This window comes from Sordaria macrospora, chromosome 3 (genome assembly GCF_033870435.1).
Source record: "Sordaria macrospora chromosome 3, complete sequence".
Classification (NCBI taxonomy): domain Eukaryota; kingdom Fungi; phylum Ascomycota; class Sordariomycetes; order Sordariales; family Sordariaceae; genus Sordaria; species Sordaria macrospora.
Genome location: NC_089373.1, coordinates 465,990 through 487,573, shown reverse-complemented (window position 1 = coordinate 487,573; position 21,584 = coordinate 465,990). Strand labels below are relative to the sequence as shown.

At 52.0% G+C, this 21,584-nt stretch overlaps 4 protein-coding genes across 4 annotated transcripts; all 4 read right to left on the bottom strand.

Annotated features, from left to right (window-relative positions):
- Positions 1–1,527: 1,527 nt before the first annotated feature.
- On the bottom strand, positions 1,528–2,888 carry SMAC4_09327 (uncharacterized protein; the record flags this gene model as incomplete). The annotated part of the gene is made up of 2 exons (XM_003345405.1): positions 1,528–2,375; positions 2,462–2,888. The coding sequence occupies 2 exons, from the start codon at positions 2,886–2,888 to the stop codon at positions 1,528–1,530; spliced, it is 1,275 nt and encodes a 424-aa protein (XP_003345453.1).
- A 1,743-nt stretch (positions 2,889–4,631) lies between these two features.
- Positions 4,632–6,670, bottom strand: SMAC4_09328 (uncharacterized protein; the record flags this gene model as incomplete). Its single annotated transcript, XM_003345406.1, has 2 exons — positions 4,632–6,221; positions 6,284–6,670. 2 exons carry the CDS (start codon positions 6,668–6,670, stop codon positions 4,632–4,634), a joined length of 1,977 nt encoding a protein of 658 aa, XP_003345454.1.
- A 238-nt stretch (positions 6,671–6,908) lies between these two features.
- On the bottom strand, positions 6,909–11,305 carry SMAC4_09329 (uncharacterized protein). Its single transcript, XM_024656006.2, has 2 exons — positions 10,019–11,305; positions 6,909–9,948 (listed from the first exon to the last, which is right to left on the bottom strand). The coding sequence occupies exons 1-2, from the start codon at positions 10,245–10,247 to the stop codon at positions 7,955–7,957; spliced, it is 2,223 nt and encodes a 740-aa protein (XP_024511779.1). The 5' UTR covers positions 10,248–11,305; the 3' UTR covers positions 6,909–7,954.
- Positions 11,306–17,249: 5,944 nt separating this feature from the next.
- Positions 17,250–18,848, bottom strand: SMAC4_09330 (uncharacterized protein). Its single transcript, XM_003345408.2, has one exon. It carries the CDS (start codon positions 18,832–18,834, stop codon positions 17,398–17,400), a length of 1,437 nt encoding a protein of 478 aa, XP_003345456.1. The 5' UTR covers positions 18,835–18,848; the 3' UTR covers positions 17,250–17,397.
- Between the last annotated feature and the right edge of the window lie 2,736 nt (positions 18,849–21,584).

Here is a 21,584-nt window from a genome sequence, read left to right as displayed (position 1 = left end):
TTGAGCGCGTGAACGTGACCAATCTTCCAGGCCTTGTGCTCAACGGGTTTGGCGTCTTTGTCGGGTTCAATGATGGTCTTGTAGACGTAGTCGTCGACGTCAGCGAACTCGAGTTCGATACGCAAAGCACGTTCCCAGTTGTCGATGTTGTTCTCGCCGCGAAGCACGACAAGCGAGCCAGTGTCGACGGTTGGTGCCATCTTGTTGGTTGAGACAAAGAGTAGAGGGGTGAAGGTATTGTCGGAAGGATTGGAAGGTCCTCGAATGATCCGCATGGATCAAAGAGTTGCTTGTGATGGGTTGACGACTCGAAGGTCGGTTGACGACTCGACGGTCGACTTGAAGATCGCGTACGACACGAAGATCAAAGTTATTGACCTCTCTCAGGAGGACGTATGAATAGGTGGAAGGGGAGAGTTTCGATCCCGTCACTCGGAGACTGACTAAGCCGTCAGCCTCTATGGTTTCGCAGTCTTGGAGTGTTTGGAGTTAGGGTTATGCCGTATGCCCTGGTGAGATTTCCTTCTTCCTTCCGAAGGAGAGAGGTACAAAGTTATTTTTGCGAGTAAGCGACGAGGAGGTTGACTCCCGGGGATAACCCAGTAGGCCTCTACGACGTTGGATTGATTGATTGCGATAGCTTCAGAGGGCTCATAACCTGTGCGACGCACAAGGCAACGAAAATGAAGCAGTTGATGGTTGTATTGAGTTGCTAGGAGGAGAAAGAATCTGTGGAGAGGTCTGGAGGGCTAAAATGCCAGGAAGAGAGGCCGTGCGTGGCGTGGTGTTGCGTGAATGGCACCCGTGCACGTGCCTCCAGCACCCATTCTTTCCCAAGTTCCCATCAATGAGTCCGCCAAGAACCTCCTCCCTCGTTGGAACAAGATGATTGGCCTTCATCCAATCCAAGTCCTAATATCTCCCAGATGTTAAGAGTGTTTACACAGAACCCAGCATCCCCAGGATAGAGGCTGCTGACGCAACAGACCGTACTGTTTGGAGGGGTTTGGAGATTTGGGGGTTTAAATATGATACTTCAGCGTACATCGAACGAAAACCTGGTTTGGGGCGAGGTTGGAATGTTGGCAGTAGATTTTAGAGCTGTGTCAGCACTTGGGTGTAGGATAGCCCGGGGAGTTCCTTAGGACCAAAGACATTGTATTTTATTATCAGACAGCGTGGACAGAGGCTAGGACGCTCATCAGAGGAGTGAAAATCGGAAGAGGTATAATATAGTTCGCCACTAAACGGAACATGGGCACACGTACTTCGGGAGAGGGCCTAGGCTCAACAACATGAGGATTTACACAGATCACTGGATACGGGAGACAACCTCTGGTTATGATAAAGATGACAGAGAACGGACATTGACAGTGCCCATGGCCAACTGCTAGACTCAGCTATAGATAGAAGTAATCCTGTCATCCTGCTGTTACAGATCAAGAGATTTGTGACCCGCCGAGCCTGTCAGCGCAAAGTAGCTGATGGAAGCCGGGGACACTCAGAAGTTGGTAAATTTCAGGGCAGTTATCCTTGCCTGGCTTGCATTGCTTCATGGTAAACCTTCTTGGCCTTACGCATCCACCAAGTGTCTTTTCTCCTTCCAAGCACCGAAAGGCCTGACTTCACGTGTGGCTGAGATTTCGAAGTTGACTCGGAGGCAAAGGTTGAGCGCGGATCGGAGGCCAAGCTCTCCGAGTCAGCGAGTTGATCCAGCGTGTTGCTAGTTCCACTCGCCGATGGATCTCTGTTGATATTGAGGCAGTTCATAAGCTCGTCGACACGCCCCAAGTCAACAAACTCGACAACAGCCGGTCGCACCACTTGCTTGTCCTTGTCAAGTCTACGATCGATATCTGTGGGTGTAGAAGCCGGCAAGGAGTGAGTGTTTGTGGCTCGCGGAGCTGTGACTTGTCGCTCCACGGACAAACCCGTGATTTGAGTGCCGATTGGTACGTTGGGTCCGCTCGAGGAGCACGTCGGCGAAGGAGAAGATAATGTGAGTTCTTGGGAACGCTCAGAAGCGCCAGACTTCCGAGCAGCCGACCGCTTCATTATCACCTCCCACACCAGCTCGTCGGCATCCTCACACAGTACACAGCCATACTCGGATCCGCCGGCAGAGAGCCCTCTCATCTTCTGAAATGTGACCATGCACGTTCGGTGTACCAGATGCTTGCCAATGCCACACTGCTTTTTCTCTATGAAACTCTCCATAGGCTTAAAACAGATGGCGCAAAACGGATCTGGGTACCCGCCGGTGTTAAAATGGTGGTATAGATGGCTCAATCTGAAAATCTCGCCAAGCTCTGACGGTAGGAAGAACGACTGCCAGCGCAGCGGCTCTGGGCAGTTGAAAAGGTAACGGAGTACATCTGATATAACACTGGTTAGCGTCGTTGACAACCAAGATTAGGGAGATAGGAAGAAAACGAGCATATCCGATGAGGGCACGTGTAACCCCTGGTGGTGGGAGTCTTTCCGTATCCTCTTCCTCCGCAGCTGCAGTTGACTTCATCGCTGACAACAACGGTGATCCTCTCTTCGCCACCCGGCGTCAGCGTGAAGTGTTTCGCCCAAAGCCCAGACTCCAGATCACTATAATTTTTGATCTGGATTAGACAAAGAGTAGAAGCTTCAGCTTCGGCCAAAGCCGATCGGTAGACAGAATCGGTGCCATTGGAGCGCCAAACACCAAAACGTGAAGCCTTCCCGGGCGGGTTGTGGGTATAGCGGTAGTTCTTGAGCAGTGCCTCAAGCTCCTTCCTATTGCCAATGGTGAAAGCTATGTCCCGCTTGTTGCATTGCGCTTTGAGAACTTCAACCGTCTGCTTGGACCATGCGGTGTCATCAGAAAGGTAAATCTCGAGAGTGCGCTCGGCAGGCATGGTGGCGGTCGGCTGATTTGGATATCGAAGAGATCGAAGTGTTGTGTTGATAGTATAAAGCGGTCGCGCGGATGAGAAGCGTCGCTATATATGAAGCAGCTGGTCTTGTCTTGGTGCCCGATGCTCGTGGGATTTTCAAAATTCAACAATCGTAGTATATACGAAGAAAACTGCCGTTGGCCACGGAAAAGACAGAGATACTGTCTGGAAAAATCAGTGTTTAGTCCAGCTGGAAACGGCCTTTGGCGTGCGGATGTTTATACCCTGGAATATTTGCAAGACTCAGAATGGTTTGTGTTACTCACGCTTGGGTATGTACACGGCAAACTAGTTTTCCAATTAGTGGTCTCTGATTCAGGTCCTCTGCTTGCCACTTTTCGTTGTCGGCGTTGTTGATGTTCGGTTTGCGCTGAAAGCAATTGTAGAACCGTAGGCCTGTATCTGTTCGATGACTGCAAAAAGGATTTTGACTGTCAATTGCGCGCTGGAGTCACAGAATCTCAGCCAAAGATCAGTGTTTGGTGTTGTTCGCGATACTGGTTTAGTCCGTCGTGGTTCTGATCGTTGTCGCGGTCGTGGATGAAGTATGAAAAGTTGGAGGTGAGCAAGTGGACGATAGCAAAAGAATGATTTTTGGGGTAGAAGACGAGAGGGCATGGGAGAAATTATAGGGCAGGGTATAAATACCAAGCAGAAGTGCAGGTGAATGGGAGTTCAGTGAAGGGGTGCCAAGCCACGGTTGGTCAACATAAAGCTCGAGCCGGTGAAGTATGTGAACAGCGAGGCCAGGCAATTGGAAGTGAATGTGAAAATGGGTCCATGTGCCAAAGTTCCATTCACTTGGGAAGTGTCAAAGAATTGAAGAGCGCAGTGAATGGACTCAACAGCACTACGAGTTCAACGAGAAAGGAGCGACTTGGGACTGTGCCGGCTGGCCTCAACACGGCAGGAGCCCATGGGAGCTGCTTCCCTCACCTCCAGCTTCTACCTTTTGCCTGTCAGTACCTACCTCTAGAGGTAGGAAGTGAGTCCAATCCACCTGCCTTTTGCCTGCTATAGCCCACAGTCCATGGTGTTCTCTTTTCCAGCTCTTCATCAGCCGGGAATTACAGACTGTGACAAATATCGAGCCAGAAGGACTAATAGCATCCAACACTCGTCTTCAACTCCGCAGTTGAAGGAAGTAGTCCTGATGACCCAAGGCCGTCGATAATTGTTAACAACCCAATCTTCTGTGTTCGTTGCTGTACTTTGCCTCGTCCCCTTTCCTCCTTTTCCTTCCGTTATTTTTATGAGGCTTCTTCACTCGAGAATGACATTGGCGTAAAACAACCATGGCGACACTGTTGCTTCAGGCTTTACGGACAGCAAAAGGGAAAAAAAAAGAAAAGACACGAACAATCAAACGTTTACAGTACGCTTTGGTATACATTCTTTGCCCTACAAAGGATGACAACACATGTCTCCTTCTTTTGTTCCACCCTCTGCCGGTCAATCCCATTCATCGCTTGGTAATATGCTTCTGATCCCCACACCATGCCAGCGTGCCCATGACGAACGACGTCACTGAACACGGCTTAACGCCACCCAATGCTGGCATTTAACCTTTCTCTCTCATATCGTTGTACCCAGGACATGACGCAAACAACAAAACTACTCCAGCAACCTTCTTTTTCCCTATCTCCTCATAATTCGTACAATAACCGAACACACCCCTCCCCAAACCTCACCTCTACAATGCCCCTACACACCCCTTTCCGTCTCCAGCAGCTTAGCCATCTTCTTGGCCACCTTGCTCTTCTTCTTCTCGAGCCTTGCCAGTTCTTTCTCAACGTACTTCTTGGTCTTTCTAATCTTTCCGGAGTCTTCTTCAAGGCGGGACATTCGTTTAATGAGTCGTGCCTTACGTCTCTCTCGCTTTGACGCTTTGACCTCGCTGACTTCTGACTGGTGGGCAGTGGTGCCGGCCGCAGTCTCTGGGGAAGTGCTAGTAGCAGCGATTTGGTCGTCGGTGGCGCGTGCTTGGTCTGTGACAGCGCTGGCTGGGGTCGTACTGACGGCCCGCTTCTTCTTTGGGTTTGTCTTCTTCTTCTTCTTGTTGTTGACGAGCGAAGAAGCGATCTCTGTACCGGGGATTGACACCGAAGCGAAGGTGGCTCCGGTAGGAGGGATTGGAAAAGAGATGACGGAGTTGACCTCATGCTTAAGAGGAGGTGAATGGAGAGCGGGAGACGGATGGAAAGATGAGGAACGGGAGGCTTCCTCACGTGAAAGTGAAATAGCCGATCCGGAAAAGCCCGAAACTGAACGAGTAGTAGCTGGAGCTGAGGAGGGAGAGGCACCCTCAGTCGTAATGTGGCGCAACGGGCTGCCACCAGCAACTTTTCTTGACCTCCCAAACTTCCCTTGGGCACTCGCCGGGATGACGGAAGCCTGCACTGGATTCTCAACGACCGGGAGGCGAGCCGGTTGACTGCCGCCCACTGGCTGTCCTTGTAGCAGTGGGAGTCCAGGAATAACCGGCAAGGGAATTGGTGTCGTGCTGACTTTTGGAGACCAGGAACGCACCAGAGTAAGCGCTTGCTTACGGGGCGGCGACCCCGTATAGGCGTCGGGTCGGGCACGAGTGACCTCCTTCGCGGCCCTTGACGGCATTTGCCTCCGGGGAGAAGGCGAAGGAGACTCAGGCTCCTGTTTGATTGCCACTGGGCCAGCAGAGGAGGAGGCTGACGATGCGACCGAGGGGGAGTGAAGGGAAACTCGGCTTCTTTCTTCAAAGAACTCAACAGCAGATCTGTTTGCAGATTGTTCGTTGGCAAGGCCTTCCTCATCGTAGTTGATGGCTGAGTAGTGGTCATCACTGGATGACTCCCACTTGTAGTTGCCGTTTTCATGAGGCTCCCGAGGTTGACTGTTGAATATCTGATCATCGGAGAACCTCAGAGGTGACGATCCCTGCCGAGACAACCAGGTATCAACGCTGGCTTCTCTGCTGCTTCCCATCTTGGTCAATGCAGAAGAGTGCAGAATACAAGGAAAAGTCTTGGTAACCTCCTGACAACGGGAGTGAGCTAGGAAGCCGCAACATTGAGAAGCCATTACTAAGTTTTGTTCGTTGACGTCGCGGAAGCAAAGGACACATTGGGTGTTGCGTTGGAGGTCGGTGCCTAGGTCCAGGGTGTACTCGAAAGCAGTGCTGTAGCGGAAGACTGCCTCGAGTTCCTTACGATGGAATGCTTGTTGCCATTTCAGGGGCTCGGGACAGTTGAGCACAAAGTGAAGTATGTAGATAATATGGCTGCAGGTGTAGTTCTTGAGGCCTCCGACTTCTTGCTGTAGGGCTCGTCAGTAACCGATTAGGGTTTTGGATGAGGGAAGGGACGGCTAGAACTTACCCTGAACGGACAGCTGCATCGAGGAATCCTGCTGATGATGACATAAAATTTGCTGTCAGAGGAAGCGTCCAACAGGGTGAATAGCTTCTCCATTGAGGTATCGTTGCTGTTATCCTCGACCTCGACAACATAGTATTTGCGACTCAAAGCGTGCCCCAATTCGCGCTTATAAATTTGGTCTTGGCGAATGCGCCAGGCCAAGAGACGATTTTCGCCAGGATGACTGTTCCGATAGCCTTCGAGGCGAGTGACGAAGTCCCTTTCGTAGCCGGAAGGGTCAAGAGAGCGGATTGCGCTTTGAAGACGGAGAGTATGCAAAGGGTAGCTCGCCCACGGTGCATCATCGGGCAGATACTCGACCAGATCTTGCCTGGAACGAATCTCCATGGCTGAATGCGCGAGTAAGCAGGTCTTCAAAAATGCCGTATAAGGGTGCTGAAGCTTCTAGCAATGAAGCGAAGAAGGTTGTCTGGTGCGGATTCCGCGCGTTAATGAAGATGATGTGTTGAAGCTGAAAGACAAAATAGCGACACACTGAGATCTGTTGGACGTTGGTTGGAGAAAGAAAGAAAAAAAAAAGCCAAGAGTCTCGATATTTTGTGGTCGAACAATTTAAGCGGTGGAAGGCGGGGGAAAGCGACAGACAGGCAACATGGTGAAGTGCAAGTGAAGTGAGGTGGAAGTGAAGGGAATGGGATTGGCAAAAAGGCAGGCACGTGCCGCCAGGTTGCCCTGTCAACGGAAATCGGGACCTTGAGAGGTTCTGTTCTTCGTTTGGTTATCAGACGGCTGACGGGAGGCCGGACAGACACTCGTTCAGGAACTCATGGTGTTCGGCTGCACAGCGAAATCATTCTAATGGTTGGTTGATTGGCGCTGGGTATAAACTCGGGGAACTTAAGATATACAAGATGTCTGCCAGCGAGGATACCAGAGGTAAGAGAGTTGAGCGACCAAGGACAAATGTACTGAATGGAATGAGCCACTATCACACTTGCCCCATGAGGCTCAACAATCTTTCTCTCTTAGCCTGGAGCGAGGTCACCACTCGATCACACCTTCAGTGATAAGGTTGAGTGTAGAAAAAATATATATGGGTATTCTGTTCAAGAAGAAATGATGCAATGACCAAAAGATTTGGCCGTGCAGAAGGTTAACAAAGCTAGCAAATACTGCTTGCTAACCATGCAGTCAAGAAAATGTAGAGTATAAAAAAGAATACTGCTAAAAACAACGGCCAAAAAGTGTCCAAAAAGCCATCCGCGCGAGCGAGCAGGATCGCTATTATGCATGATCCGCTGCTGCTTTGTGCTTGTGCTTGCGCCACCCGCCCAATACATATTCCGTTCATCCGTTGAATTGGATCCCATCCATTCAACCCGTCCGTTGCTTTCCAGCCCGACTGGCATGCCTAGAGGTAACCCATACCCATGATAGCCCGCCCCTTTTTGTTCCTTGGTACACGTTCAATGAAAATGGTATGTAATGTTAATAACAGAAACGCCGCTTTCCCAATGTCTTCCATGTTAGAAGGTAGACCGATACCAATCACCGGTTCCAGTTCGTGTTCTCCATTATGCCGATTCCCGCTCTTACATGTGAAACTGAAATTCACCAAATTGAAGTTGTTTTTGTTTTCCGTTTCCTTCCCGTATGCGTCCCAACTGATCATCATACAATCGCGACAGTGTCGGCCTCAGCGCTGTGGGCCGAGACAATGTTCACCTCCTTAATACCAGCCTTCTCATTATCGAGCGTCGTGGTGTTGACAAACCCAGCATCCGTCTTGGGTGTCTTGGGCTCTCTCTCTGACTCCTCCGCAGAGGAAGTCAGATCGACTGTCCTCGGAGTAGCGGGCACCTCAGGAGAGGTCTCCAAGCTTGCCCTCCGCTTGGCAGAAAGATCCACAGCCGTGTTCACCGATGACGAGTTCTTCTGGTGTCCCTGAACAGAGCGCCTAACAGGTTCAGGAGAAGCGGGTTCAACCTCCTCCATAACCGCGGGAGGAGTAACGAACGCCTCACTCGCTTCAGCAGAAGCCAAGGTATCGCTCATGCGAGAATCCATCGAGAAGGAAGAGTTACGGAGGGGCGACTTGAGAGAGGAGATCTCGCTGATGCTGCCGCTTCCCCTAGAAGCACGTGCTGGGGACTTGGCAGGCAGCGGAGGAGGGATTCGCTTCGGAATGGTAACAATCCCTGCCTTGGCGTGGATAACTTGGGTGATTTGTGATGAGCGAATGGAGCTTCGGGCGGGTTGAGCAGTGGCAACCTCGCAAATGATGGCTTCGTCGTCGAAATCCTCGTCGCTCTCGTCTTCTTCGTCGTCAGCGTCTTCGTCTCTTTCGCTCTCGCTTTCGTTCTTCTCGCTTTCGGGATATTCGCTCGCGTCGTCCTTGGTGGATTTGGTGCCAGTGGTTTCCGCGTCGGTCTTGTCACCAAGGTGGGCCACGGGTTCAGGTTGTAACTTGTCGTTCTCCTCATCCTCTTCAGGTAGCGGCCTGAATCGTTGAATCATGCTCATATCGATCTGCGTATAGTCAATCTCTTCTGGTTCAAGCTCTGGTTCCACGACAGTGGGGAGCTTATCCGACAACTTTGAGTCTCGGCCGTCCATACTATTGGCGCGGCTGAAACTTGTCTCAGGAGTGCTAGTGACATCTGTTTGGGTACACGCGTCCGTCATGATGGTAGCTTGGGACATTGTTGACCTGGTTGACACACAGCTTTCGCGGTTACTCCTTGACGGGAACATGTCACCGCTCTGTCGGCTATACCTGGCGAATGCCGGGCTCTTGGGACTGGGGTGGAACTCGAATTGGGTGCTGGTGGGTCGGAAACGAGTGCCGGCTTCTCTGATCTCAATGCCAGCCATTTCGAGGCCAATAACACCAAACGGATCAGGGTCGTCGACATCGGGGATACCGAAGGGGTTCTTGATGATCGAATGTCGGACCGATGTCTGGGGGGTATCAATCACGGCATCACTAGGGGCGGGTTGCTGAGCGAGCATCTCCATAACATCTGCGTCATAATCCGTCCGTCCCTCAGCAGCCTTCATGACCTCGAAGAGGGGGCGCATCTCGGGAATCTCCTTGCCAATGTTGCCGGCTAGGATGTCGAGAACCGAGACATCGCTGTTGTAAAATCGAACGTTCTCGTTGCCGCGTTCGGAGACTAGGGATCCGTCAAGGGGCACTGGTTGGTGCTTGCCGCGGGCCTTGATGTATGTAAGAACGGTATCGTTGAGGTCCTTCCATCGTGTGTCGTTGTCGGTCGAGTCTGCATCGATGAGTGGGCCGAGGGTAAGGTCGACATCGATTCCGAGAACCACCTTTGGACGGGTGAAGAGTTCGAGAGCTCGTACGCTGTTGATGACGAGAACGCAATCGTAGATATCGACTCCCATGACGAAGCCTAACCCGGCCGTATGGAGCATTATACCAGACGGTGGTGACCATGTGCCGTCCGCTCTCCTCGCTGTGATCAACCCGGCTCCGCCTGATCCCGACATCCATAGTCCCGAACGCATGCACGAGAAGACCGCGAGTCCGACGGCATCTTGTAATATCCTTGGTGGGATCTTTTTCGTGACGGATTTTTGTGTTGATGGGGTATCGGTATTTGGGTCTTGCTCTTGTGGTTCTTCTACGAGAAATCCATCCACTGTTCGGGTAGAGTGATGTTAGCTGATGTTCACGAGTCAATTGGGTTGGCGAAGGGAGAGATGACGTACTGCAAAAGGACTTTAATATCCTGGCGGCCTTGTCACATTCCTTGTCGAGGGTTGTTGGCCAGTATGTTTCGCGATCGTAGCTCGTGGGTTGCTGGGTCGTCTTGACGGGCACAACTGCCTTCCCTCCCCATCCGAAAACTTTATTCAGGGCACTGGGTGACCTGGGGCTGACGGGTTGTGTTTGCTTTGCCCGGTCCCATGAAGGGAACAGGGCCGAGACACGCTGCATGGCGAAGTTGGAGAAGCCGGGGCCTTCTCAATGTCGAAGTCTGAAAGGGATTGACCTGATACGCGGTTATGGAAGACGGGATGGAAAGGATCGTGGAGGAGGAGGGCGGGGGTGGAAGAAGACTCCGCCCTTAAGGTAGGGAGAAAGGCGAAATGCGGAGGAAAGTGACCCCAACCTGAAGGTCGGATCTCTCTTTCGTGCGTTTTCACCTGCTGCTTCTTCAATCCGGATGTCGAGTTGGAAGAGGGAGTTGTCGAGAGAACCAAGTCTGAGTGGAGGCCGGCCTTGGATAAGCATGAGTGCCCACACACAGGCTGGCGGACCTGGTCTGCGAAACGGTTGCAGCTGCAGGAGTCGAGCCTTGGACGCACGCCTTGGGTCGCCTGCACGCTTCCTCAGCGGGTGTTATTGGATGTTTTTTAGCGTTCTGGGCGTGCACCAGCAGTGCCAGTGGTGCCAGTGGTGCGCAGTGGGTTGTCCTGATGTGGTGGGTGGGTGTGGGTGGGGACGCTGGTTAGCTGGTCGATGGGAGGAGACCTGGAAGTGACGTGGGTGATGATCTCGTCACAGCCAATAGCCGAGTCTCAGTGAAAAAGCAAGGAGGGCAACGCAGGAGAACCTGAAAAGGCCGTGCTTGATGTTGTTGTCGTTGTCGTTGTCGTTGATATCGAAACAGATTCACCTCTGTTGTCCTGGGTTACACATGGGAAAAGGGCTTGCAGCAAGGCTAGAGCAGCGAGACCGGTAGCGAACGGAATGACGCCAGGATGGGAGATAATACACAAGATGGTGCCGTGTCGTCTGCCGTGACTGGTCCTATCGTGAGGGAGAATGCCGTGGGATTTGTGCTAGTGTTGCTGTGTCCACGGGCAGTGAGGTGGTGTCTTTAATGGGATGAGATCAGGTGTGGGTTAGGGCGTCTTTTCCCGATCTTGGTTGGTGGATCCTCCCCACTGTTAGGCCAGCTCGTTCGGTCGAGTTGTACGCGCAATCGCAAAGTCCGTTCCGCCCTGTGTTTCAATGTCTCGTCTTTTTCCTCGCTTTCGTCTATCCCGTCGTTGTCGGCTCTCTCCAAGATGGTGTGCCAATGGTAGACATTTGCGCAGGTACCAAACGGAGAAAAGTAGAGAAAAAGAAAGGGATTTTCCTTTGATTAATATCGGCTGGGATAGACGAGGCGAGACTGTCACTTATGAACAAGGATTTCCTGCTGGATGAAATGGCATCTGGCTTGCTTTTGCCCGTACAGTATCTTGATGGCCCCGGGCCACGATGGAACTCTGATGAGTCTGATGGCACCGCGGAATGGATCCCCAAGACCAGCGAGGATGGGGCCTGATGGGCCTGATGGGCCTGATGGGGCCGCCAGCAATGGCTGCTGACAGGGCTTGCTAAAAGTCGGCTTCTTTGGCCCCAGCAGAACCAATGTCGATCAAATCGACCACGAGGAATTTTTCTTCTCTTGTTCCCTGGGTCGGATGGGTCGGAGGAGCCTGTGAAATCTTAAAAAGTCCGGCCTCGGTAGTCCTTGGCCATATCAAAAGAGAAACCAACAGATGGACGGCGAAAGTGATGGAGAAAAAGTTACCACAACGGTTGTGACAACGGCAACAATGACAATGGATGATGGAAGTGCCGGGCTAGATCGGGATCTGTTTTGGGGGTTACATAACAAAGAAATGACAAGGACCTGTCCCGAATTGACAACAGACAAGTACGAAAAGGGGAGATAATAACGACATCAACCACAGGTACCTATGCCGCAACAAAACATTCAGCTCAACGTCAGCTTGATAACACAGCTTTCTTTTGCCAACGCCCAGAAGCAGATAGTCGTCTGCATGTAAGAAGGAGAGCTGCACAAGGAAAAAAAGAAAACGTTGTCGGCGCGGTATCCTCCCCTGAGTCTCTCTCCTCACCTCAATCTGGAATGCCAAGTCTCAAAAGTGTTAAAGAGCGCAGGAGGATTTTGGGCCCTTAACACGCCTCCTCAGTCCACGTCTTAGAAATTGTTAGGGTAACAATACACGCAGTTAATGAAGGTTTGCAGGATTGGCCCGAAGGAGCAAGTCTGCATTTCTCGCAAGAACTGCGAGTTTGGTTGTTGTCTCTCCCTACAAAGTTGGGCAAGAGCGTTGTTATCGAGAAACTGAATGGACGGGATGTCTCTCCAGACAAAAAGGTACGTACCTTTTCGGTTCCTGGCGGTGTTAAGAGACATCCTCAATTTCCCTGGGGTTATGTTTTCCCTTCTTGTCCCCCGTGACCCCAACCTTAAATATGATGCGCAAGAGCGAACCCCTCTCATACAATTTCAAGCTGCTTGCTTCTGCGGTATCACACGAAATCCGCTTTTGGTGTTTCGAAACAGATTCGTCTTTTCTTTTTCTGATTGCTCGATATCCAGCTTTGTCCCCCATTGTCCTGTCTTCCCCTCACACATCCCCTCCTCCTCGCATCTCGCTCCATGATCACACTAACAGCCGCCCACAACGCCAACGCGGGGTTGCAACAGTTTCCAGTCTGTGCCTTGAATCCGGGCCAGAACCTACCTATCTCAGCCCCTATTTCGACTTTTTCACAGCATGGTCCTGTCATTCAGCTCGAAACTGTTTGCTTGCTTCTCCTCTCCATTGTAACATTATCAAATTGTTTCTCAAGCGATCATATCTACACTACACAACTCAGCTGAACAAGAGGACTTTTCCCAGATGAGTACGGACCATCCCTCTAGCTGATGGAGAACACCCCATGTCACCCAAGGGGGCTGACGGATGGGGCTGCGGCGCTGCGCCCGTTCGTGACCTCGTGTGCCTCCATTTCCAGAGTTGCAGTCCACAACGGCGACTGGGCGGCCCCATAGCACTACGGCAGGTACGGGCTGGGCGGGAAGCTGGGCAGCTGGGTCCGGGCCTGTTGTCGGGCCCTCGGGTCCAGTCAAGCACCGCTTTTGCCGGCTCTCGGGTTCGGAACAGAACCGCGCGAACGGCATCGCGGTTCATGCAACCCAATGGGGGCCCGGCCGACGCCAGAACTTGTGCCAATTAAAAAGGGCCAAGCATGCCAAAGCGTCACCCCTGCCAATACTCGCAGCTGCCACCTTCTGCTTGGCATCCCGACTTTTCAGTCCGCTCCACTTGCGCTGCCGCTCCAAATTGCCCTGGAGCAAATCACCAAAGAGCCAAAAGCTGCCCAGCAAGGGTAAACAGGGGCATTTTTCTGTTAGTGCTGCAGTGGTCCAAAGACCTTCCATGTTTGCCATGCTTTTCCGGTCGCCGTTCAATTGTTCTGCTTGATCTATTTTCGGAGATCATGTCGTCATCTTTGCACTTTTGGTCTCCTGTTCCTGAGCTTGGCTTAGCTCGTGGCCTCGACCACGGCTCTGAACGAGTCTGACCGCCCGACGCTACCGAAGACACTGATCGAGATCTCTCGGAAACAACAAGGAAAAAAAAAACACACAACTGGGGAGAACACCGAGGGGAAAAGCCGCAGATGGGAAAAGCCGCAGATGGATTAGTCGGAAAACTCCTCACCTCCCGAGCTCCTCTTCTCACATCTCCGACGAGTCCCCTCTTCCTCCCCGACGATCCTTCCGGATATCTGCACCGCCCAAGTGGTGCGCCCCTTGAAACATGCTCATTGACGCGGTCGTTGGGGAACAAGTTGGGGTCCGAGTCCAAGTGTCCACATCCATCCAGGTCGAGCAGGCTACCTCTACCCGCTACAGGCTTTCCCACTCCCGTCCTTTCCTGCGGCTTCCCGTCTACACTATTCCCGTCCAAGCTGTCCGCTTTTGCAACACCCTTTTTCGACGTTCTCGGCAAGGTTTTGTGGACATCGACTCTTTATATTGAGGAGGGGTCTAGCCAAGTGGAGATCCTTCCTGTCTTAGCTCACCGTACTCACCGTCTACAAGGTCGATGGCGAGGATGCCGCCGCGGCTGCAGTTTTTTGCATCCCCGTTGACTGCTGACCTTTGACCGTTGTTTACCTTCGTGGACATCCCCCTAGGTTACTAGGGCACGTTCATTTTGTTCCGAACCATCGACACAGTTACCACGCCACGATCCAATTACTTCCGTTGTCTCTTAACTTGCTTTTGTGCTTTGTCTCTTATTGAGGCCTTGAGGGGGTTTCCGTTTGTGGTTGTGGCGCCTCCGCACTCCGCACTGAGTGTGTCTCAGCAAGGGCAACACTCCGCTTGCTTGTGAGCTTGTACTACCGCGGGATCGGGTGTTCGTGACGAGATTAGAACGAGAGAGGGAAAGAGGCGGGAGGGAGCCGCTGTCATTTGTATTGCGGGAGTAGGCATCGAGAACCAGGCAGCGGGCAGCAGGTAGCAGGCGGCTAGTGTTGCTTGAGAGGTGAGATAATTATGGCGGCTTGAGACCGTGAGTGGCTCCTAGTACAAAGGGATGGACGACTGACGGTCTTCACATCCCAAAAATGCTCGAGTTCTTTTGCACCTTCAACACGATGTTAAGGGCACCAAAGTCTTGACGATCATCCCAAAAATGCTCATATATAACTGGCAGCATCAAACCCAATACCAAAAAGCAGCAGTCTGCCTATCCAGAGATCAAATGCTGGCACACGATGGGAGCACAGCAGTGTCCTGCAAGCGCAAGGCAAGCCAAAGAGCAATCACCATCACCATCACCGCCTTCCCCTCAACGCCGTGAAACGATCACCATGCAGCCCATTGGTGAAACAGATTACTTCTCTTGTCCTCCCGTGACCCGTATAAGCTGTGCGCTATATCCTTTACTTGGATGTTTCCCAGATCTACGTTTTCCATTGCCTTAATGAGAAAGAATGATGCTTCAAGGAATGATTGAGTGCGGTCAGTCATGTTGTCCAGTCATGTTGTCCAGCTTATGCATGATGAGAAAGCATTCCCTGGCCATGATGCGGACTGGGATTCGATTAGAAGATCTTGAACAAACGTCTGGTATCAAGCACTGCTGGGGAGGGCCTGGAAGAACAGAATAATCACACACTGATCCACCAGATCGCACCCGTGCTATATACCGCTTCAACCCTAAGCAATAACCCATTACTCTCTCCCATTTTCTTCCCATCAACAAAAGAGGGACGATTCATGGTTGAACGTCATGTCGTTCAACTACAGCATAACAGGCGCTTGATTGCTGGAGTAGTACAAGTTAACGAGTTAGGGATACACGAGGCTCACTGTTGACGCCCGACATAGGAGGATGTTGATACCCAATGCTTATTACTCGGTGCCTGGAGGTTGTAGCAACTTTTTGTGGGTGGATAGATGGATGGTTTGGTACGACACCATCGACTGTCGACTGTCAACAGTCGGACTGAGAGCGTGATCTTGCCCGCGACCGGATGAACTACAACCAAAACGGCGAAATGTCCAAGAAGGAAAAGCAGGAAAAGGGACAAAAAAAGTGACCCGCGCCGGATTCGAACCCGGCAGCTTCCAGTTTACTTGTTAACAGCTCACGAAGAGCTCTCTCGCATTACTCCCGGCTGCACTAGCGAGCTCACATGAAAAGAAGCTCAGTGAGCTGGGTTATATACCCGCCTACCGCCCTACTCCGGGACGGTTATGTGAGCATGAGAGTCTAGCTATCTGGAAGGAGTGAAGAGACCAGATCGGTAGTGGAAGCTTGATGGCTTGCGAAGTGGAATATTTGGAACCGGCCGGGGTAAAGGTCAATGAGCTTCTTATTTTCCATGGCACAGGTCGGTTGAAGGTAGATTGATCGCGATCATCAGCGTTAGAGGTAGTGTCGTGTGCTCGTGATACTGATCCCGGAGAATAGATGTCGAGACACATGATCATCAGGGAAGTTTCAGGTAGATGAGCTTGACGAAGTGGTGATTCCTTGCTATGAGATGGTCTGTTGGGTTGGGTAAGGGAAGTTGAGCCCAACCATACTAGAAGGCCGACGTGCTGATGCACTGATCCTGGAGTTTTCCTTGAAAAGCTACACTAGGTAGATGTAGAGACTCAAGTATCTAGAAATGGTGATGTCGGTTCTTCCAGGTCGTCGGTGCTAACAGTGAAAACTGAACAAGCTCACAGGAAAGGTCGTCATTCAAGTTCACAGTCAATCAGGAAGAGAAACGGGGGTTGTATACTATACAATCGCTTGTATTCATTCACTGTCAGTCTAATATGTGGTATGTAATGTATCACATGATGGTATCCCATTCCTATTCCGTGCCCCAAACAATCCGAAACATACCAAGTCCAAAGTCCGAAAAGCCAAAAAAAAAAAAAAAAAAAAAAAAAAAAAAAAAAAAAAAAAAGCCCCAAAGTGAGGTGTACAAAGTCCAAAACAAAAGTCTATATAATGCTTGTGACGAAGTGAGGGTATCGAAGAAGAATCTGAAGTGGTATCCAAAAAAAAAAAAAAGGTCATTAAAGCCCCCTTCCCTCTAAGGGCACAAAAAGTATGTCGTGAATGTGATGGCGCTGGGTATGTTTGTTGTTCTTGATCTGTTTGTACAAATGTTGTTGTTGGGGTATGGTATGATCATGCTCTTCGTTAAGGTAAAATTGGAACGCCCGTTGCTGCCAAAATGCCCAGGCCCAGGTCTGTGAAATGTGAATGCGAAATGCGAAATGTAGAAGTTGTAAAAACGTGAAATATGCGAAACTTTGAAATGCCGAAAAGGCGGAGCGCCGAGGAGGAGATAAAAGTTGGAAGTTGAACAACCCCTCACTGAACCCATTTGCTCCTTCCTCTTTAAATGATGTTGAGATGCAAGTCGTTGTGAGGTAAGTTGCCGACGGCGTTTAGTTAGGCCAACCAGCCAGTGGCCGGTCGACTGTGGCCGACTGTTGATGTTGAGTGAGGTTGGGGAAGAACGAGGACAGAGGGGCGACGACTATGGTACCCCAAAAGGCGGAAGCACTAACGGAGCATTCGCAGGATCATATGCATGAGTAATCCTCCCAGCACTAACTGCATATGATGAATGGCGTGCTTTGGTAAGGCAGAGAGGCGTCAGCCCATTTGCGAGACGATGCGACGTCAATTATCGAAGTCGAACTGGCGGATGCAGTGAGCATTCAGCAGTCCCGTGAGGCCAACCAGCACTGACACCAATCGATCCCATTGAACCCCCATCTTCATTGGCGGTGATACGCTCTGGTCCGGTCCGCTCAAACAGCAATAGCCGTCGCCGGACCCGCAACCATCGCCGGACCGCTCACGGTCACAGGCCCAAGTTCCGGACTCGGGCTCGGACTACCAGCCTCCGAACTGGCTGTCGACGTCGACGCTGACGCCGTGCCAGGCATCACCAGCCTCGGAAACGGTCCGCCATGAATCAAATACCTCTCCAAAGCGCTCGAATCCATCGTCTTCCCCGGTTGCATCACCACCCTCCTCCCCAAACCGTCTCCTTCACCCTCAACATCCTCCCAATTCTCATCCACGCTAGCATGGAACTTGAACGTCTCCCTCTCCCTAGCACCCGTGCGAATATCCCCCGCCTCAAGATCCCCCTCCAAATGAAGCCGTTGCAGTTTCGGCAGTTTCCCCTGCAAAGAAGCAAAAAGACTCTTAAATGAACCCTCGTGCAGGTGCACGCCTCCAATACTAAGCTCATAAGGCTTCGCCAGCCCGCGGCCTCCGAGGCGCAAGCGTTCGAGGGTCTTGGCGTGGCGCAGCAGGAAAGAGCGCAGGTCTTCTTCGGAGCAGGAGACGCCTTCGAGTTTGAGGGAGGTGAGTTTCGCGAAGGTGAAGTCTTGCAGGAGGGCCCTGAAAGAAAAGCCGAATTTCGAGCGGGGGGCGTGGTAAGTGTGGAAAGAGAGGCTGAGGTGGGTTAGGTTTGGCGAGAGCTGCAGGACGTGGCCGAGGCCGTTGATGGCTTTGAAGCGCGACTGGGGCATGAGGTTTGCGGGAGGGTCGATGGTGAGGTCGAGCTTGGAGAGGGAAGAGAAGGAGGAGGCGCAGCAGTCGAACCAGTGGCGACGGTCGTCGGGAAGGCGGAAGATCTCGAGCGGGAGTTGGTCGATTGTGAGAGAAGAGAGGGAGACGTGCCGGACTGCGGAGATGATGGCGTTCATGTTCTTGCAGGCTTGGGCGCGGGAGGCCGTGTCGCGCTTGCGCGGGTTGCGCACCAGGAGGACGTCCTTGAGGGCTTGCATGTTGTCGTAGGGACATTTGGTGTAGGTTATCTCGAGGTCCTTGAGGTTAGGCAGGCGCTTGAAGGACTCCTCGACCAGGGTGGAGCGGGTGTGGAATGCTGGCAGGTTGTGAGATTTGCCCTCCTGCTTGTAGTGCTGGAAAACATCTTGGAGGAGGATGGACCGCTCTTCGGGGAAAAAGGAATCGGGGCGGATGGTGCTGTACTCCTCGGCTTTGGAGAAGTTGAAGGTGATGGAATTGATGGACCGGTTGAGGCGGTCGTGGTGGGCAATCGAATGTAACCGTTGGACGTCGTCCTTCCATTCCACGGCCCGGAACGATGGTGGGAGCAGGTAGTCGTATCCTACGTCGGCTAGTCGGCCGGAGGTAAGACGGAGGGCTCGTACCGATGGTGGGTCGCAGTTGTCGAAGATGAGCCGGAGCAGTTCAGCGGGAAGAGTATCCATCTTGGCTGGCTGTTGTATGATGTGATGGTTGATACTTGGCGTAGATAGATGAGACAAGATGGGATCAAGTCGAGTGAGACGGTTCGACGGGTATATGTTGTTATATGTGTCTTGTTGAGGGCGTTGATGAAAAGGCGGTCATGGAATGTGTGCGTGTGTGTGTTGTGAGGCTCAGGCGGCTTGGGGGCGGCTGACACAAGCGTGGGTGTGTTGGTTATCGTCACTTACAAGTCGCGAGTTGTCGGTTCGGGTGTGGGTTTTGACCAGCAACGGACGAGTGCATGGGGGTGGGAATTGGGGGGACAAAATAGAAAACGGATACTGAAGGGGGGAAAGGGGAGTGATTTACCCCTTATTTAGCAAGAGTACAGTAGTTCCGAATTATTTGCAGCTGCATGGGGTTTCTGTTTGGATCGATCTGTCATGAACAAAGGACTGGTGGTGTCGTTGATACCGAAAGATTTGGCTCCTAAAGTCGGTGAGCTTAAGACAAGGGACGGCCTCAGATTCGTCGAGCCCTATTCCAGCCTATCCATACTGGGCCATCCATGCCAGCGCCATGCCACCCCTGGGCGGGCAGTCGTAACTGGGGGACCCGGACTGGGGGAACACTGGGGCACCAATCGACACCATTCCTGGGCTCTGGTTGCTGGGCCTTGACTGGGCATCCCAACCATCCATCCTGTCCATCCGAGAAGACAGGGGAGTCAACATTTTGGGTGCATTAGCGGCTAGGAGAGCCAAACCAAAGCTGCAAGCCACCACAGGTACGCCCACCCCTTTTGGCGTTGCTTGGGTCCCGCCGTCCACTAAGAAACTTTCAGAATCCCGGCCTAGGCATTGCTGCCTTTTTTGACGACGGAGAGAGAAAAAAAAGGTACCTTACCCTGCCATTCCGAGGGGGCGGGCAGGAGAAGAACAGAACATGCTCAGGTTCTTTGTGTGAGGGATGAGTCGTGCTGCTGATGCCGCAACGCAAAGGCCCAGCCAGCCCAGGCTCCCTACTCAGCAGCCCAGAAAGGGAAGAGAAGAGAGAATGAGCGGTAGGAAGGCGGTGTGAAAGGATATACAACTTTTTGTTGAACGAAATTACGGAGTCGCGGAGTAAACACACAACTGGGGGAAAAAAGAACTTCGAGTACCTTATGGTCGGTATGGGTAAAGAGGAGGTGTGATTCCGGATGTGTGTGTGTGATCGATCCAAGGTTCTTGCCGATGCGATATGTGTGATGTTCAAGCACAGGCAGTGTGATGAGATGATGGATGGTGGATGCCATGGGGAGGACACCTCTTGTGGCTCACGTACCTTGAACATCTCTTTCTCATCCTCATGCTCATCCTCGTCTGTTTTCTCCTCTCCCTGACCGACGTTTTGACGTGAATTGGAATGCAACACCGTGACTCTCAAGTCCCGATGAACCCGCCCGCCCACCACCCGCACTGTTGGGTTTAGTGCCCGATGGCTTGCAAAGCACAGAATGGCACGTGAGTACCTACAGTATCATCTTGCCACTTTCTTGGGCTGGGACAGACACAGGGACAAGACAGTGATGCTACCGTACACTACTGTAAAGGTAGCGATGGAAGCCTTTGCTGACATGCAGGTTTGCCTTCTAGAAAAGGGTACCCACCATGGCCAACTTGTCGGATGTGTACATATGGTGGCTTTCTGGGGGTGGTTTGGGAGGGGTGGAGGGTCGAAAGGGGAGGGTTTCATTGCTTTTGGTTGGCGAGCCATCCTTTCCAGCCCTGTGAGAACTCTGTAAAAGACCGGATTTGTTGCTGATCACCGACACGGGTGACGGCGACTCGTTGCTGGCTGCTCGCTCTACATGGAAAAAGTGAATCATTGATGGCGATGCCGGATTCCAGCGAGCATTTTTCGACAGGTCTGCTCATCGGCTGTCTGATCAAAGAAAGTCGGCGAGAGGTGACAGGTGAGATGAGGTAAGCTGCCGTCAACATCCTTGAGACTTGAGAGACGGTGATGTTTGCGGGGACCGCTACACCACACTTCGCTACAGTGTGCTATCCTCGTGGTGGAGAGGAACACCGATCCTACCGTAACCAGGATCCCCCGGTAAGCTGGCTGGGATGCTTCACCGCGAGTTCAACAAACGGATTCCCACCCCCAGTTTCCCAGGCGTTCCCGGCGGCGAGAAGGCTTCACGACAAACAAAGATAATGGCCCAGCCGAACCACATGTTACACAAGCTGGCAACTAACAGGCAGACAGACAGCGTCCCTAACCCGTGGCCAACGCGAACGCGTTTTCCTTGGCTGGAAGATAAGACCGGTGATGTCGGTGATAGATCGAGGACTGTGCAGACTGGCGGACAAGAACATCATCAAAAATCCCAACATCCACTCTTGTCTCTCACCGAAGGAGTTTTGCGTACACCTTGACGAGCGGAATCCATCGCTTACATCAGCCTGATCTCGACTCTTTGATGTCATGCACTCGGTCTCGTGGGGTGGGTTGTGATCATTCGTTTCATGTTCTTCCTGGCAACAAGTCGGTGAGAGCTTCAGGTAAATAAATCGTAGTTATTCCCCTCTTCTCCTCAGTTGCTCGTAGTTCTCCCGGTTTCATCGTCATTCCTCAACGTCACTTTCAAACCTCACCCGTATGTTCGTTCGGAAGAGGTGAGTTCAGCTGGAAAGACTGCTCCGGCCGAATATCCCAAAGCATCCAACCGGAAAGGATACCAATCGGAACGAAGAGGATCAACAGCTGCACCTTGGAATCC